The sequence below is a fragment of the Diaphorina citri genome, unplaced genomic scaffold (genome assembly GCF_000475195.1).
Source record: "Diaphorina citri unplaced genomic scaffold, Diaci psyllid genome assembly version 1.1 scaffold1, whole genome shotgun sequence".
Classification (NCBI taxonomy): Eukaryota; Metazoa; Arthropoda; class Insecta; order Hemiptera; family Psyllidae; genus Diaphorina; species Diaphorina citri.
The window spans coordinates 834,719-851,444 of NW_007377440.1; the positions used below are offsets into that span (position 1 = coordinate 834,719).

General features: G+C 39.1%; 3 protein-coding genes and 1 long non-coding RNA gene across 4 annotated transcripts; 3 read left to right on the forward strand and 1 right to left on the reverse strand.

Annotated features, from left to right (window-relative positions):
- Positions 1 to 606: 606 nt before the first annotated feature.
- LOC113466585 lies at positions 607 to 1,099 on the forward strand. The gene is made up of 2 exons (XR_003390950.1): positions 607 to 693; positions 1,018 to 1,099. It is a non-coding gene; the product is annotated as an uncharacterized LOC113466585 (long non-coding RNA).
- A 269-nt stretch (positions 1,100 to 1,368) lies between these two features.
- On the forward strand, positions 1,369 to 12,240 carry LOC113465353. Its single transcript, XM_026827896.1, has 8 exons — positions 1,369 to 1,900; positions 2,082 to 2,140; positions 2,373 to 2,621; positions 4,912 to 5,072; positions 5,685 to 5,983; positions 6,489 to 6,585; positions 11,642 to 11,970; positions 12,216 to 12,240. The coding sequence occupies exons 1-8, from the start codon at positions 1,581 to 1,583 to the stop codon at positions 12,238 to 12,240; spliced, it is 1,539 nt and encodes a 512-aa protein (XP_026683697.1). The 5' UTR covers positions 1,369 to 1,580.
- LOC103506560 lies at positions 3,546 to 14,848 on the forward strand. Its single transcript, XM_026828431.1, has 6 exons — positions 3,546 to 3,702; positions 12,216 to 12,464; positions 12,884 to 13,044; positions 13,740 to 13,885; positions 13,935 to 14,130; positions 14,735 to 14,848. Exons 2-6 carry the CDS (start codon positions 12,389 to 12,391, stop codon positions 14,846 to 14,848), a joined length of 693 nt encoding a protein of 230 aa, XP_026684232.1. The 5' UTR covers positions 3,546 to 3,702; positions 12,216 to 12,388.
- Positions 14,848 to 16,618, reverse strand: LOC103522111 (histone-lysine N-methyltransferase eggless-like). The gene is made up of 2 exons (XM_008487529.3): positions 16,342 to 16,618; positions 14,848 to 15,148 (listed from the first exon to the last, which is right to left on the reverse strand). Exons 1-2 carry the CDS (start codon positions 16,468 to 16,470, stop codon positions 14,942 to 14,944), a joined length of 336 nt encoding a protein of 111 aa, XP_008485751.1. The 5' UTR covers positions 16,471 to 16,618; the 3' UTR covers positions 14,848 to 14,941.
- Positions 16,619 to 16,726: the final 108 nt, after the last annotated feature.

Genomic DNA, 16,726 nt, shown 5'->3' on the forward strand with positions numbered 1-16,726 from the left:
CTATAGTCGGTAAGGTTCAGCATAGGTCTTGGCCTCTTGGCATTCTACTTGTTGTGAAGATTTATTCAATAGAAGAACCCTCGCTCGTTATCAAAGTCCCATTCCTATCACCATGATAAAGATGATTCATATTTCAGCCAAAGGTCCTCCAAATTACCCATAGAGTACCGAGAGCAGAAATTAAAGTAGATACATAGCTGTTAGTGTAAAATGTTTATATAGCACACCGGTGTCAAAATGTTGGTGTTGATAGAATTGCGGTTGATATTTGCAGATGGTCATCCCATCCTGGGTAAACCACTTCTACGCGCCACGTGGTACCAACTTTAGTGATACATTGGAAACGGTGCATTCAACATGCTATCGCCTCTGGATCTACCTCCATGACCTACATTTAGCTTCACTTTCATATAAAATACAAGAAATCCACCACTACTTTACCTCCACGAGTCAACAATCGCTAACTTCTCACACATGAGAAGTCAAATGGCACTATCTTCTCGCACATGAAATTTCAAATTTTTAAAATGTAACAAAAGCTGGCAGTTCCGGGAAAATCTGTGAAAATTTTTCGCTTTTCCTTTGAATTTTCCTCTGGAAATGTTGTTTTTCCTTGATCTTTTACAATTTTTGTAGTGTAGAAGGAAGCTGATTAACTGATAGTGATCCTGGGTCTACAAGCCTTGTCAAAAGGTAAGGACAAGGATTTCAAAATTGGTGTAGGTCATGTCTCATGTAGGTACCATGTAAGATGGTAGAGTTTGAGAATCTACCTACCTATGTTGTTTTTAGATGACAAGTGGTCGGTGTTTTTCGTCAGCCTCTCAATCAGCCTTAACTAGGGTGATTGCTTTGGGCTGTCATTTGGTTTTGGCTACAAATTTTACAAGTAGATACCCTTTTGCACTCAACCTTTGCTCTTTTTCTAGCAAGGGGAATTCAGGCTGGTCTACTTTCCGTTTAATGTCCCCCTGCCAGACTGCATATTGACTATTATTGTCAAATTTCTGTTTTCAGGTGTTTGTGAATCCAAAATAAATGATATGATATCTATTTCCTATTTTGTTTGTGCTGGATCCAAATCAACAAATAATAGAAATAAAATTGATGCCAAGAAAACAATTGATTTACAGGATTCATTTTGGTCTTATTATTTCATAAGAGATCAAATTCATCCCTGGGATATTACTAAGGAAAGTCAAAATTTATCTTGATGAAAAGAAAAAAGAGGAAAAGGCTCCCCGATATCTTTCAAAATCACTAGAAACAAACTAAGCAGAAAAAATGTTGTTATCTTCAAAGATTATCCTTTGACATATCAAGATTTATTTAAGAGATGCTTTATTGTTCTAAACAGGATGTACCATCAAAGCAGAAAAATGTTGTTATCTTCAAAGATTATCCTTTGACATATCAAGATTTATTTAAGAGATGCTTTATTGTTCTAAACAGGATGTACCATCATTTAAACTAGATAGTGCAATAATACCTAGGTACCTACTTAGTGATTTAAGTAAAATACACAGAAATTGTGCAATACTAGAGGTAATTTATTGAAAAGAAGAAGAAGAAAAAAAGAAATGTTTTCCTCAGTGTTTAGAATCAGACTTGTCAAATACTACATATTCATCATACTCCTCATACTTCTCCTCAATGTAATTATCCTAATGAGGGTAAACCTCGACCCCACACTGTCCATTAAGAGGGAGCACCTCAAGGCACATAAGAATACTCACAATGATGTTTATGAGGAACGGAACTCAAATAGAATCAACAAGAACTATGTCAACAATGCACGGAAAGTGTGGCGAGGGAAGTATGCGAACATTAGCAATGAAATACATCGGGAGATCCTATACGAGTTGGACCATTTGGACCCATATTTCCTCATTGAAACTAGATCCGAGTACAGCTCACAATGATGTTTATGAGGAACGGAACTCTAATAGAATCAACAAGAACTATGTCAACAATGCACGGAAAGTGTGGCGAGGGAAGTATGCAAACATTAGCAATGAAATACATCGGGAGATCCTATACGAGTTGGACCATTTGGACCCATATTTCCTCATTGAATCTAGATCCGAGTACATTCAGAATAAGTACAAGAACTTGGTGACCCAGATGAAAATTTTGCATGGTAAGTATAATTCAAGTTAATAGAGTGCATGTAGTTTATGCCTGGATCCATAGTCTCTTCTGAATGTGTTTGGTTACCCCTAAGCATCTTGTAAGGGGGGATATTCTGGTCACAGTGATATACTTAAGGTTAAATGTCTAGTGGTAATTGTATTTTACTGATTGCAAATATCCTCTGAGCATGCTTTGAGCTTATGAAGATCATAATTATATGCCATTATTTTTCATCTCAGGTTCAACAAAAATCTCACCGAGTGACATTACTGAACTGAATGCCTGGCTCATACATCACGGCACTGACACCACACCCACCCAGCCAAAAACTAACCAAGCTCACCGCTATCTTAACCTGATTGGCAGGCTGAGTGGATTCCTGTGTGATTCCACAGTGGTATATACAGATCTCATGACCAAGGGTACACAACTCAAGTTCCTTCTGACACTAGCACACCCAAGTGATGGTAAAAACAACCATGGCAAAGGTTAGTAACTTATTACAGTTGGAGTGAGTTCTTTTCAAGTTTAAAAATTTCAGCAAGAATATTTTGCATTGAATTAGAATGTCTGTCTGTTTAACAATAACTCTCGATCATTTTCTTTAATTTTGATAAAGTTCTTTCCCCAAGAAGTTTGATACAGGTATCTGTAACTGCTGAGGTTTTTTACTCCCGAATTCAAAGAGAGAAAAAAAGCACGGGATAGGAAAAAGCCAGGCTTCTGAGAACGAACCTTATGTGTTTAGCAATAAAGTTCTCCTCGGACAGGAATTGAACCCGCAACCTGCACTACATGATGAAAACGAAAAACCTAGTTGTTTCATTGCTATGAAATAAAAAAGGCAGTGAAACTCATCTTTTTTTTTATCCCTTGTGCTCACAAGGTAGGCGTACTGCTACCTTCCAAGGTAAATAGGCTGATGGATACTTGTTAATTAATGATTCTTATTTTCTGATTTCACTCAAAGCTATCACAACCACTGAAAAGCATACATTGCGCGCTGTGTTCAAACCCAAATGGTATTCTAATAACATCACATTCCCTGGTGTGGTAGATGGAAAGGATAGACATTATGGGGAATACATTGGCTTTCTCCTCTCACTACTTCTAGAGCTGTATACGGTAATATTTTATTTACATATACTTTGGGATTCAAGTCCCAGTAGAAATATGAAATTTCGTTTTAAAAAATACAAATACCGGTAAATCTTATTTACCTACTGACGTCACGGCAAACCCTCCCATACACGATGACGTCACATCAACTGTCCCGAGCAAAGCTCCCTTACAGGCAGCACATTAATGTGTTTGTGCGCATTTCTTATAATCTGACTTCACAACCCGTAGGCGATGACGTCATAACTCATGACTCCCGCTTCATTTGTTTGTGCGCAAGCGTTTCTCTGTTAATAATGGCAGTTCCGGGAAAATCTGTGAAAATTTTTCGTTTTTCCTTTGAATTTTCCTCTGGAAATGATGTTTTTCCTTGATCTTTTACAATTTTTGTAGTGTAGAAGGAAGCTGATTAACTGATAGTGATCCTGGGTCTACAAGCCTTGTCAAAAGGTAAGGACAAGGATTTCAAAATTGGTGTAGGTCATGTCTCATGTAGGTACCAAGTACCATGTAAGATGGTAGAGTTTGAGAATCTACCTATCTTGTTTTTAGATGACAAGTGGTCGGTGTTTTTCGTCAGCCTCTCAATCTCAATCAGCCTTAACTAGGGTGATTGCTTAGGGCTGTCATTTGGTTTTGGCTACAAATTTTACAAGTAGATACTGTTTTGCACTCAACCTTTGCTCTTTCTCTAGCAAGGGGAATTCAGGCTGGTCTACTTCCTGTTTAATGTCCCCCTGCCAGACTGCATATTGACTATTATTGTCAAATTTCTGTTTTCAGGTGTTTGGGTATCCAAAATAAATGATATGATATCTATTTCCTATTTTGTTTGTGCTGGATCCAAATCAACAAATAATAGAAACCCCAAAAAATACCACTTCGTGGCATAAAAAAGACCCCGCCAAGTCGTTCCTCCCAAAATAAATCAAGTGCCCACAAAAAATCCATTTCTTATAATCTGACTTCACAACCCGTAGGCGATGACGTCATAACTCATGACTCCCGCTTCATTTGTTTGTGCGCAAGCGTTTCTGCACATTTTGACTTGAAATCTGACGTCACAATTCTTCGAACTTTTTCATTAGAACGGCAAATAAAAATTGAATTTTCGACCTTTTAAATTTACTTTTTCGGAGTTTTGACCCCCCAGACTAGGATTTTTCACAACTTTAAAAAAGAAGTCGTAGGAATCGACCGTTTATTCATAATTTTTACTCTAATACAACTGTCCTATGGATTGCTCTTCTCAACTTTTTTCTTCATTCATTTTTCACTCTCGGTTTTCTCAACATCTAATCCTCTAAATTGGTGTCTTATGTTCCCCATAATATGACGAAATTTACAAAACCTTGGTTAGACTGCGGGGGTAAAGGGAATTTTCAGTCCTATCCCAACAAGATATATTCTATTCTATTTTCCCCAGGTCCCTGTAACTCTACTCCGCTCATTCCCCATGTCTCATTTCCTAGCCACGGCCAGTCCCCGCCTGAACACCACCTACAGCGGGAATCGAACCCGCAACTCGCAATAAAAAAGGCAGTGGAACTCATCTTTTTTTTTATCCCTTGTGCTCACAAGGTAGGCGCAATGCTACCTTTCAAGGTAAATAGGCTGATGGACACTTGTTAATTAATGATTCTTATTTTCTGATTTCAGTCAAAGCTATCACAACCACTGAAAAGCATACATTGCGCGCTGTGTTCAAACCCAAATGGTATTCTAATAACATCACATTCCCTGGTGTGGTAGATGGAAAGGATAGACATTATGGGGAATACATTGGCTTTCTCCTCTCACTTATTCTAGAGCTGTATACGGTAATATTTTATTTATACTATGGGATTCAAGTCCCCGTAGAAATATGAAATTTCGTTTTAAAAAACACAAATACCGGTAAATCTTAATCTTATTTACCTACTGACGTCACGACAAACCCTCCCATACGCGATGACGTCACATCAACTGTCCCGAGCAAAGCTCCCTTACAGGCAGCACATTAATGTGTTTGTGCGGATTTCTTAGAATCTGACTTCACAACTCTTTGAACATTAGAACGGCAAATAAAAATTGAATTTTCGACCTTTTAAATTTACTTTTTCGGAGTTTTGACCCCCCAGACTAGGATTTTTCACAACTTTAAGTTGAAGAAGTTAAAAAAGAAGTCGTAGGAATCGACCGTTTATTCATAATTTTTACTCTAATGCAACTGTCCTATGGATTGCTCTTCTCGACTTTTTTCTTCATTCATTTTTCACTCTCGGTTTTCCCAACATCTAATCCTCTAAATTGGTGTCTTATGTTCCCCATAATTTGACGAAATATATAAGACCTTGGTTAGACTGCGGGAGTAAAGGGAATTTTCAGTCCTATCCCAACAAGATAAACAAGATACATATATTCTATTATCTATTCTATTCTTTTTTCCCCAGGTCCCTGTAACTCTACTCCGCTCATTCCCCATGTCTCATTTCCTAGCCACGGCCAGTCCCCGCCTGAACACCACCTACTTCCCCGGCCCACACAATACCTCCTGCTACATGGGGAAATGTCTCTACTGTACGCGGGACGAGGCGCTGTGTGCCGGCAAGACAGTGGCTGGTGCGGTTATCCTATATTTGGAGAACACGCCGGTAGAGAAGCTGCCTAGTCCGTATCAGAGGAGTTATGGAGGGAAGACCAAGGCGTGGGAGAGAGACGAGAAGTATTGCTTGGATAATGTCGCACAGAGGTAGTTATTTATTGCTTTCTATTATTTCTCTTTCGGCTATTATTTTTTTTTTTTATCAGCTGATTTTATTACAAACAGGAGGGCGTGGGTTCAATCCCAGCTGAGGTATGGAATTTTATCCTCCATATAATTTGAGAATTTGACCACAGTAACAATAGTAGCCTACTGCTGAAGTAAAGGGACTCTATAGTCCTATGTGAGCAGTATAAACAAATATCAGCTGATTTTATTATAAACAGGAGGGCGTGGGTTCAATCCCAGTTGAGGTATGAAATTTTATCCTCCATATAGGTAATTTGAGAATTTGACCACAGTAACAATAGTAGCCTACTGCTGAAGTAAAGGGACTCTATAGTCCTATGTGAGCAGTATAAACAAATAAGCACTATTGTTTCAAACTCAGTAACGACTAACAAATCATCCTTCTCCACTTGGAAGAAAAATTAAGCTCTACGATGATTTTCATATCTGTGATCTCTGTGTAACTTTTCACATATGGTTTCAGGTATGACAGAGAGTTCATATTGGATCTGGTTGATGTGGCGGTGTTTGATTTTCTCATGCAGAATGGAGACAGACATCATTTGGAGAAAACCAAAGAGGCTGTTTAACCGTTCACAGTTCACACTGAACGAATTTTTCTTCGTTCCAAGTTGCAATTTTTCGGACTTTTTCTTCGCTGGCAATGTGAACACACTATTTGTATACCTACGACCCGAGACCGAAAAAGAAAAAGAAATTGTGACGAAGAAAAATTCGTTTTGTGCGGTGTGAGCGAGCAGGAACCTGGTTAATTTTAAAATGTGTCGAAAATGTTGAAAGCATATACAGGGTGTCCCAGAATTTATGCTTTAATTGATTTTCTCGGAGCCTGTTCGAAATTTCGAAAAACAAAAAAACCCGAAACTTTTTGATTTTTGAAGCGGACATTTTGGCAATATTGCGATTCGCGAAAAATTTCGCGAAGTCCGCGAATCGGGTACCAACTTTTGATTTTTAAATTAGAACCCCTATTTTTTATTGCATATTCGTTTTCTACGTTAAATTTTAGGTATAATCGACTACTCACCCTTCCCCCTCCCTCACAATTTGATTTCATAGTTCCTATCCCTCTCTCCCTTTCTTTCTACCCCTCCTCACCCCCTCCTCCTCTCCCTCTCCTTCCCCCTCCCTCACAATTTGATTTCATAGTTCCTATCCCTCTCTCCCTTTCTTTCTACCCCTCCTCACCCTCTCCTCCTCTCCTCATGAACAAAATGTTCTTGATTTTGTTATTTGTTTCCCCCACAAATAAATTCCCGCTGTTACCTATACAGTATGGCTCATAAGTCCTTCCCCACCGCTTGAAATAAATAAATTGTAACTTTTCCCAAAAGGTTTGATAGAGGGAACTGTAACAAGTGAGATCTTATCGTTCCGAAAGCGAAGAGAGAAGGACATGATAGGAGAAAGCCAGCCGTTCCGAGAACGAACTTTATCTGTTAAGTATAATGTTCACCCTGGCGGAAATCGAAGCCGTGATCTAGCGTTTACAAGATAGACGCGCTATCATCCAATCTGGCTGGAAATTCTTACGCCTTTAAATATACAGGGGGGTCCAGAAGAACTTATGGGACACACTGTATATCATAGGAACTTCTCTCTTTCTCCTTCCCAAATTTTCCCTCCCTCCATATTTCACTCCGGAAATAATAAAATCTTCCATTCTTTATTTCCTTATACTCTTCTTTATTTCAAAAATATGTTTGTTTTTCTTAATTTTTTCAAAGTTATTTCCTCTCTTTAATTGTTTTTTAATTACTTCTTTCTTTTTCTTTAACTTTTTTCCCTCCTCCTTCTCCCCCTCCTTCTTCTTCTTTCCGATCTTCAAATTTTTTGGAAGCATTCTCCATTTTTGTAGGGGTTTTAAAAGTAATTAAACAGTTTTAGCTTCTTGATTTTCTTCTTCCTCTTATTATTATTTATTTTTCATTAGATATTTTGTATTCAGTTTCATTACCTTCTCATCATTCCTCTTTCATATTACTTTTTCTCTATTTCCTGTTTTTTTTTTTTTTTTTTTTTTTTTTTTTTTTTATTTTTTTTACGCTCCGCCCCGCCAAGTCAAGAAAGTTTGACCGCGCTACTTATAGAGATATTTCTACATATTACAAGAGACTTGAGGGTAAGGACATAGAGATGGTGCATGGTTACAGATGGGCAGGTGTTTCCAGAGACTAGATTATGAACTACCCCAAAAACGTCCTAACTCGACATTTACTTCCCGCTAAAGCGAGCTGGTGTTTGGGTTTTCATCACCAATCAAATCCTTTTAAATAATGTGGTCTTTATATTTTCATCACCAATCAAATACTTTTAAATAATGCCCAAATGCTCATACCTGCTCGATAATTCCGCCACCTTAGCTTTTCAAAGCTCTGACCTTGAACCCCTGTCCTTCTTTCTTCGATTTCGGGACGATTTTTCCTCGACAGTTACATTTCCCTCTATAAAAACCTCTAAAAAAAGTCTTGTAATACGGGTACATAGTTACCTACTTCTCTTTCATTTAATGAAATTGGTAATTTTGGCACACCCACTATTCATTGTTATGAATATGAAGTAATTGAATATCATACAATGTCTCAAATTTTTCGCACTCAAGTGTAGTCACAGAAGTAATAGATCATTTTAAGTCCAATTAATTGACTCGGTTTTATAAAATGAAACTAAAAGTGCATTCTGCATTACAGAATGAAACTAAATGCGAATTTTAATCTCGCATATGATTTCAGAATTTCAATGTAATTCAGCCGCATTTAATCCTTAAGCGTGGATTAATATAAAGGCAGATCAAAATGAATGGAATAATACGAGCAGTTGAGAGCAACATTTCAAACTTGAATGTAAAGCTGTGTTGTATACCTACAGGGTGATACTAACTGTTAAGAGATTCACATCCTGGTTTATGACTCATAGGAATTTACAACTTCAATACACCCTGCATATTTAAAGAATAATCCAAAAGTTAATTTTTGTACTGTAACACATTATTTTCTGTGTAGGTACCTATATAACTTTTAATAGATTTTACTCATGTAAATAATACGTAAATGCTAATAGATCATGCAAATCAAAAGGAAAAGTACACCAATTTAATTGAAAGTAAAAGTTGTTTGTTTTTATGTGAAATAGAAAGTCATGTGATATTCACACCAGAAAATTACTTTTTTTTCTATGAAGAACAATCTATTCAACTGCTAACTGAATGCTTGCTATAACCTTTTTTTTCCTGAGACTTGTTTTAGAATGCAACCCATTAAGGTCTATAATATTATGCCTAGTTAGCTTAGAAATTAGCTCGTCTGCCTTGTAAGCGCTAGGTTGCGGGTTCGATTTCCATCCAGAGCTAACTTTATCCCAGACAGAAAAGGTTCATCCTCGGAACGGTTTGCATTCTCCTATCCTGTTCTCTTTTCATCGCTTTCGGAACGATAAGACCTTAGCAGTTACTGTTCCTGCTCTCTTCGCTTTTGGGACAATAAAACCTTCGTTTACAGTTTTCCCTATGAAATATTTCTCATACGATTAATGGAAACAACCGATATTTCTAAACTTATATGAACTTACAATTTGCCACTGGAAGCTTCAAGCTTTCCGTTAATTCATTATAATTGACTACACTATCTGTTAAGGAGGTAGTTCATCCATTACCTTACGCCTTACAATTTGCCACTGGAAGCTTCAAGCTTTCCGTTAATTCATTATAATTGACTACACTATCTGTTAAGGAGGTAGTTCATCCATTACCTTACGCCTTCTCATACGGAGGCGGTTTATAAGATTATATTCCTACCTGAAGACAGTACATAGATAAATAGATAATACATACATAGATATACATAGGTGAAGGCATTAAAATTACTTTTTTTTCTATGAAGAACAATCTATTCAACTGCTAACTTTATGCTTGCTATAACCTTTTTTTTCCTGAGACTTCTGTTTTAGAATGCAACCCATTCAGGTCTATAATATTATGCCTAGTTAGCTTAGAAATTAGCTCGTCTGCCTTGTAAGCGCTAGGTTGCGGGTTCGATTTCCATCCAGAGCTAACTTTATCCCAGACAGAAAAGGTTCATCCTCCGAACGGTTTGCGTTCTCCTATGCTGTCCTCCTCTCTTGGCTTTCGGGACAATGAAACCTTCGTTAACTTCGTTTACAGTTTTCCCTATGAAATATTTCTCATACGATTAATGGAAACAACCGATATTTCCGCTACTAACAACTGATACCTATTTCTAAACTTGTATGAACTTACAATTTGCCACTGGAAGCTTCAAGTTTTCCGTTAATTCTTTTCATTATAATTGACTACACTATATCTGTTAAGGAGGTAGTTCATCCATTACCTTACGCCTTACAATTTGCCACTGGAAGCTTCAAGTTTTCCGTTAATTCTTTTCATTATAATTGACTACACTATCTGTTAAGGAGGTAGTTCATCCATTACCTTACGCCTTCTCATACGCAGGCGGTTTATAAGATTATATTCCTGACTGAAGACAGTACATAGATAAATAGATAATACATACAAAGATATACATAGGTGAAGGCATTAAAGACATAGGTATAGTGGGATACCTGTAGAAATTAATTACTTTTTGTCCACGACTTCTCATAGCTCCTGGCTACAGGGCCCTGTATTTCCGACTTATGTAGGTATGCTTACAAAAATACAGCTTTTCAAGGACAGTACGGTAGGTTGACCGTCCTATGACTACTCCAAAAACGTCCTAACTCGACATTTACTTTCCGCTAGAGCGAGCTGGTGTTTGGGTTTTCATCACCAATCAAATCCTTTTAAATAATGTGGTCTTTGTATTTTCATCACCAATCAAATACTTTTAAATATTGCCCAAATGCTCATACCTGCTCGATAATTCCGCCACCTTAGCTTTTCAAAGCTCTGACCTTGAACCCAGGACTTTCTAGTTCCTGATCGAGTCATGAATTATGACTACGGGAGTCTATGCCGTGACGTCAAAGTTCACGATTTAGCGGTATTTTTTAAATCGATTTATCCCGATATCTAGAAGTAGAAGAAAAAGAAAAATTCCGTTGGTCCTCATTTTTCCTGCTTTATGACTTTGAAACATCACCCAAGTAAGCGCAACTGATCTATTAAACCCGCGCCCCAGCGCTTATAGGTTAGGTACTTAGTACAGCGCTACATTCCAAGCCAGACTCCAGGCTTCCCAAGTTGAATTAGTAAGAAATCTGGAAAGAAGTGAACACTAAAATAGTAAAATTCTCTCTCTTTTCAGGCAAAAAACACAGCGGTAACACCCCCAGTGGTAACTGTAAAAGGTCAAAAATTCAATTTTCATTTTCTGTTCTAATGAAAAAGTTCAAAGAGTTGTGACGTCAGATTTCACGTCAAAATGCGCAGAAACGCTTGCGCACAAACAAACGAAGCGGGAGTCAGGAATTATGACGTCATCGCCTACGGGAGCGTATGCCGTGACGTCAAAGTTCACGATTTACCGGTATAAATCGATTTATCTCGGTATCTAGAAGTCGTAAAAGAAAAAGAAAAATTCCGTTGGTCCTCATTTTTCCTGCTCTATTCTATGACTTGTAAGCGCAACTGATCTATTCTCCAACTATTCTGACTTTCAGATCACCAGTACTATCGAAGTCGACGCCCGGGAAGAACGAGGTGGGACAAGCTACGCCCAAATCCCCCGACCCTCTTTACTCTCCGCCCTTCACTTCTGTTTTGGGCGTGAGTTTTACGCCTGTGGTGCACTCAAGCTAATATCGGACCTGGCTGGATTTGCAGCCCCTCTACTGCTATATCAGCTGGTGAACTTTATAGAAACAGGCACCGAACCATTTCATTATGGGGTTCTGTATGCTGGGGCTTTGACTCTGACTACAATCATTGGTAAGTACTGTGAGGTACTCGAGCTAATATCGGACCTGGCTGGGTTTGCCGCTCCTCTGCTGTCAATATTTAGAGGTGACGCCCACTCTATATTTATATGTATACGAAACAGAGAGGTTATTTTCGGGCTTTAAGTGGCAGGGTTCTCCTGGAGGAACTCTTCCACCCAACCCCTAATTTTAGTATCCATTTTTCTTTCTGTTGACTTTGTCTAGTGGTAATTGTATTTTACTGATTGCAAATATCCTCTGAGCATGCTTTGAGCTTATGAACATCATAATTATATGCCATTATTTTTCATCTCAGGTTCAACAAAAATCTCACCGAGTGACATTACTGAGCTGAATGCCTGGCTCATAGATCACGGCACTGACACCACACCCACCCAGCCAAAAACTAACCAAGCTCACCGCTATCTTAACCTGATTGGCAGGCTGAGTGGATTCCTGTGTGATTCCACAGTGGTATATACAGATCTCATGACCAAGGGTACACAACTCAAGTTCCTTCTGACACTAGCACACCCAAGTGATGGTAAAAACAACCATGGCAAAGGTTAGTAACTTATTACAGTTGAAGTGAGTTCTTTTCAAGTTTAAAAATTTAAGCAAGAATATTTTGCATTGAATTAGAATGTCTGTCTGTTTAACAATAACTCTTAATTTTGATAAAGTTCTTTCCCCAAGAAGTTTGATACAGGTATCTGTAACTGCTGAGGTTTTTTACTCCCGAAATTGAAGAGAGAAAAAAAGCACGGGATAGGAAAAAGCCAGGCTTCTGAGAACAAACCTTATGTGTTTAGCAATAAAGTTCTCCTCGGGCGGGAATCGAACCCGCAACCCGCAATAAAAAAGGCAGTGAAACTCATCTTTTTTTTTATCCCTTGTGCTCACAAGGTAGGCGCACTGCTACCTTCCAAGGTAAATAGGCTGATGGACACTTGTTAATTAATGATTCTTATTTTCTGATTTCAGTCAAAGCTATCACAAACACTGAAAAGCATACATTGCGCGCTGTGTTCAAACCCAAATGGTATTCTAATAACATCACATTCCCTGGTGTGGTAGATGGAAAGGATAGACATTATGGGGAATACATTGGCTTTCTCCTCTCACTACTTCTAGAGCTGTATACGGTAATATTTTATTTATACTATGGGATTAAAGTGCCAGTAGAAATATGAAATTTCGTTTTAAAAAACACAAATACCGGTAAATCTTATTTACCTACTGACGTCACGGCAAACCCTCCCATACGCGATGACGTCACATCAACTGTCCCGAGCAAAGCTCCCTTACAGGCAGCACATTAATGTGTTTGTGCCCATTTCTTATAATCTGACTTCACAACCCGTAGGCGATGACGTCATAACTCATGACTCCCGCTTCATTTGTTTGTGCGCAAGCGTTTCTGCACATTTTGACTTGAAATCTGACGTCACAATTCTTCGAACTTTTTCATTAGAACGGCAAATAAAAATTGAATTTTCGACCTTTTAAATTTACTTTTTCGGAGTTTTGACCCCCCAGACTAGGATTTTTCACAACTTTAAGTTGAAGAAGTTAAAAAAGAAGTCGTAGGAATCGACCGTTTATTCATAATTTTTACTCTAATGCAACTGTCCTATGGATTGCTCTTCTCGACTTTTTTCTTCATTCATTTTTCACTCTCGGTTTTCCCAACATCTAATCCTCTAAATTGGTGTCTTATGTTCCCCATAATATGACGAAATTTACAAAACCTTGGTTAGACTGCAGGGGTAAAGGGACTTTTCAGTCCTATCCCAACAAGATAAACAAGATGTATTCTATTCTATTCTTTTTTCCCCAGGTCCCTGTAACTCTACTCCGCTCATTCCCCATGTCTCATTTCCTAGCCACGGCCAGTCCCCGCCTGAACACCACCTACTTCCCCGGCCCACACAATACCTCCTGCTACATGGGGAAATGTCTCTACTGTACGCGGGACGAGGCGCTGTGTGCAACGAGTTCGGCTCATGTCGGAAATCCTGCGGGGGATTCGCAGTATCAAGCTGTACGCCTGGGAGAAATTCTTCACCGCCCGCGTGAATCGAACCCGGGCCCGCGAACTGTACTACCTCAAGTGGCGCAAGTATTTGGACGCCCTGTGTGTGTATTTCTGGGCCACTACCCCGGTGTCCATGTCACTGCTTACGTTCTCTGCGTATGTTATGCTGGGGAACCCTCTGACTGCAGCTACGGTGAGTGAAGGGATGAAGTTTGTGTTGAAATTTTATTGCTTGGCTTGGATTCGAACCACCGATTTCCAGGTCTTATGTGCACCGCACTAACAACCAACTCACTGAGGTATAATGGAACACGGTGTTCTAGGCTGACAGTTTAAATAAAGCACTACTCATACTTAAAAAGAAGAACGCAGGTCACATTTGTTGTTTTAAGATAAATACACGTTGCTAGGTAACTTTTATGAATATAATAAACACAATTTGCTAACTTTTCTGAATTGGTTTTGACTCGAACCCCTAACCTCCGGATTAGATTTCGACGGTAATAATGGGTGTAATTTATTCCTTGTAAGTTAATGCCTATGTCATTCTCTACCGTTGTGGATGTTTTAATAAACATACTGTTCAAAATAAGACTGAGTCTCCTGCTATTGTCTAATTCCCAGTTACTTGATATTGAGGATGACATTATTTGCCTTGACTGTGATCTGCAACCTCCTGAGTAGGTTCCTGCTTGACCACTGAGGCAGAACTTGGTCTTCTTCTACTGACTTTTTCCCAATTTTATTTGAGGTCAGAGTTACCCTTTATCCTTATATTCTATTTTATTCTATTCCAGGACATGTCAAATGGTCGTGAGAACGTACCAATCTCCTGTGTAAACTACATTGATACAGACGTCCCCAAAACCAAGACCCCTGCCCTAAGCGATGACAAGAATGGGGTGCAATAGTCCTACATACTGGACTCCTCTCACAGGAATTTCGTCAGAAAAGACCCCCTGTTCAATGAAATGTAACCCTAAGCCACTGGCTTAGCCACTGGCTTAGAGCAATCGCTGGCGACATTCACTGCTACCACAATAACAGTAGACAACCTTGTCGGGAACACTCCCAATATCGTACGCATAATCCCAGGTGAGCTCTGAGCCAGCTTCTATAAATTTGAGAGCAAAGAATGAGACCCAAGGGAAGCGAGGGTCATGCGTGTCCACGAATACGTTTTGTACAAACACATTGGGTGTGCAGGAGTGCTGGAAACAGACAACGGCCAGAGTAAATTGGATTGTTTTTCTAAGTAAATGTAATTGCAGTTTCTTCGTGTTATTATGTCACAACTTTGGTGCTCACTGCAGCATTGTAGGATTTTCCGAATATCTCAATAATCCTAAAATCCAATGTTTACCTACCCTGCTGGCACCGGTCGCTATGCGCATTTATATGTCATAGCTACTCATTTTCCTCACGAGGCTGAGTGGGCCCCGCAACACGCAGTCACGGAATCAATCATTTGCATGATACAAATTTCTTGACCCCGCCGGGAATCGAACCCGGGTCTCCCGCGTGCACCACGGAATCAATTATTTGCATGATACAATTTCTTTACCTCGCCGGGAATCGAACCCGGGTCTCCCGCGTGCAAGGCGAGCGCAGTGACCACTACGCCATGGGAACTGACTTGTTTTTCTAAGTAGATAGAGATTTTGAAGCTCTATGATTGTCTCACATTGGAACTGTAGACGCGTGACTTTTATTTGCGCCTAGTCGCCTGCAAAACCAAACCTAAAGGAATTTTAATTGTGTTGAGCATTAAATGCTTGTCACAAATGTCCTTCCTCGCTTGATAAACTACGCTAAATTCAATGACTTGACTTGGACTCGAACCACCAACCTCCAGATCCAGAGTCCACCGTGCTAACCACTACACCACTGAGGTTGCTGCAAAACCTATGAAAGTGATATAGTTTATAGAACGTCTCTATCATTTCTATAGGTTGTTTTTGAAGCCGACTACGCGCAAATAAAAGTCGCACGTCTACGCTTCTAATGTGAGATAAGCCTTAAACGAACTCACGAATGCTTGTTTGAATTCAAGTAGTTTCTAAGTAATAATGTACCCGAAATACATTAAAGTAGCAACCTATGGTAGTTACAAACAAGTAATGTACCCGAAGTCATGTACTTTCTATGGTACTTACAAACAAGCCATGTTCAGTTCCAACTACTTACATACAAGTAGCGTCCTATGGTACTTACAAACAAGTAATTTACCCGAACTACTTACATTCAAGTAGCGTCCTATCTCACTTACAAACAAGCAATGTACCCGATTTACTTACATTCAAGTATCCTATCTCACTTACAAACAAGTAATGTACACGAACTACTTACATTCAAGTAGCAACCTATGGTACTAACAAACAAGTAATGGACCCAAACTACTTACATTCAAGTAGCGTCCTATATTTCCACTCGTTCTGGCGTCCATAATGTACACATTTTCGTCCTCTCCGAAATACTCTCGTAAGGATCTCAGTCGTTTGGTTTTCTTCTTCTGATTGGCTTGCAGAGTCATTAGGAGACTAGACGTCTTTCGTTTTCCCTCCTTCTTGTCAGCTTTTTGTTTTCGTTTCCTCTTTCTCAGTCGAGAACGGATATGATCAGAGTCCGCGTTACTGCTGTTCTCCGTCTCATCGTCTGAGTTGAGAATCGCTTGTAGATCTGGAAAGGTTCAAATTGCTTATTATTTTACTCGTTCACTTATTTATTTTGAGGGTCATAATGTTATACAATTGCTAAGGATGCCAACCTCAGTGGTGCAGTGGTTAACG

What these genes read in the sequence shown, in the direction of transcription:
- LOC113465353 (XM_026827896.1), top strand. Translation starts at nt 1,581, where the DNA reads ATGTTTTCCTCAGTGTTTAGAATCAGACTTGTCAAATACTACATATTC. An exon ending in TATTTCCTCATTGAAACTAG is followed by an intron (nt 1,901 to 2,081) that starts ATCCGAGTACAG and finishes CATTGAATCTAG; the next exon opens with ATCCGAGTACATTCAGAATA. An exon ending in TTGGATAATGTCGCACAGAG is followed by an intron (nt 5,984 to 6,488) that starts GTAGTTATTTAT and finishes ATATGGTTTCAG; the next exon opens with GTATGACAGAGAGTTCATAT.
- LOC103506560 (XM_026828431.1), top strand. Translation starts at nt 12,389, where the DNA reads ATGACCAAGGGTACACAACTCAAGTTCCTTCTGACACTAGCACACCCA. An exon ending in TAAAAACAACCATGGCAAAG is followed by an intron (nt 12,465 to 12,883) that starts GTTAGTAACTTA and finishes TTCTGATTTCAG; the next exon opens with TCAAAGCTATCACAAACACT. An exon ending in TACTTCTAGAGCTGTATACG is followed by an intron (nt 13,045 to 13,739) that starts GTAATATTTTAT and finishes TTTTTTCCCCAG; the next exon opens with GTCCCTGTAACTCTACTCCG.
- LOC103522111 (XM_008487529.3), bottom strand. Translation starts at nt 16,470, where the DNA reads ATGACTCTGCAAGCCAATCAGAAGAAGAAAACCAAACGACTGAGATCC. An exon ending in ATATAGGACGCTACTTGAAT is followed by an intron (nt 15,149 to 16,341) that starts GTAAGTAGTTTG and finishes GTCTGTTTCCAG; the next exon opens with CACTCCTGCACACCCAATGT.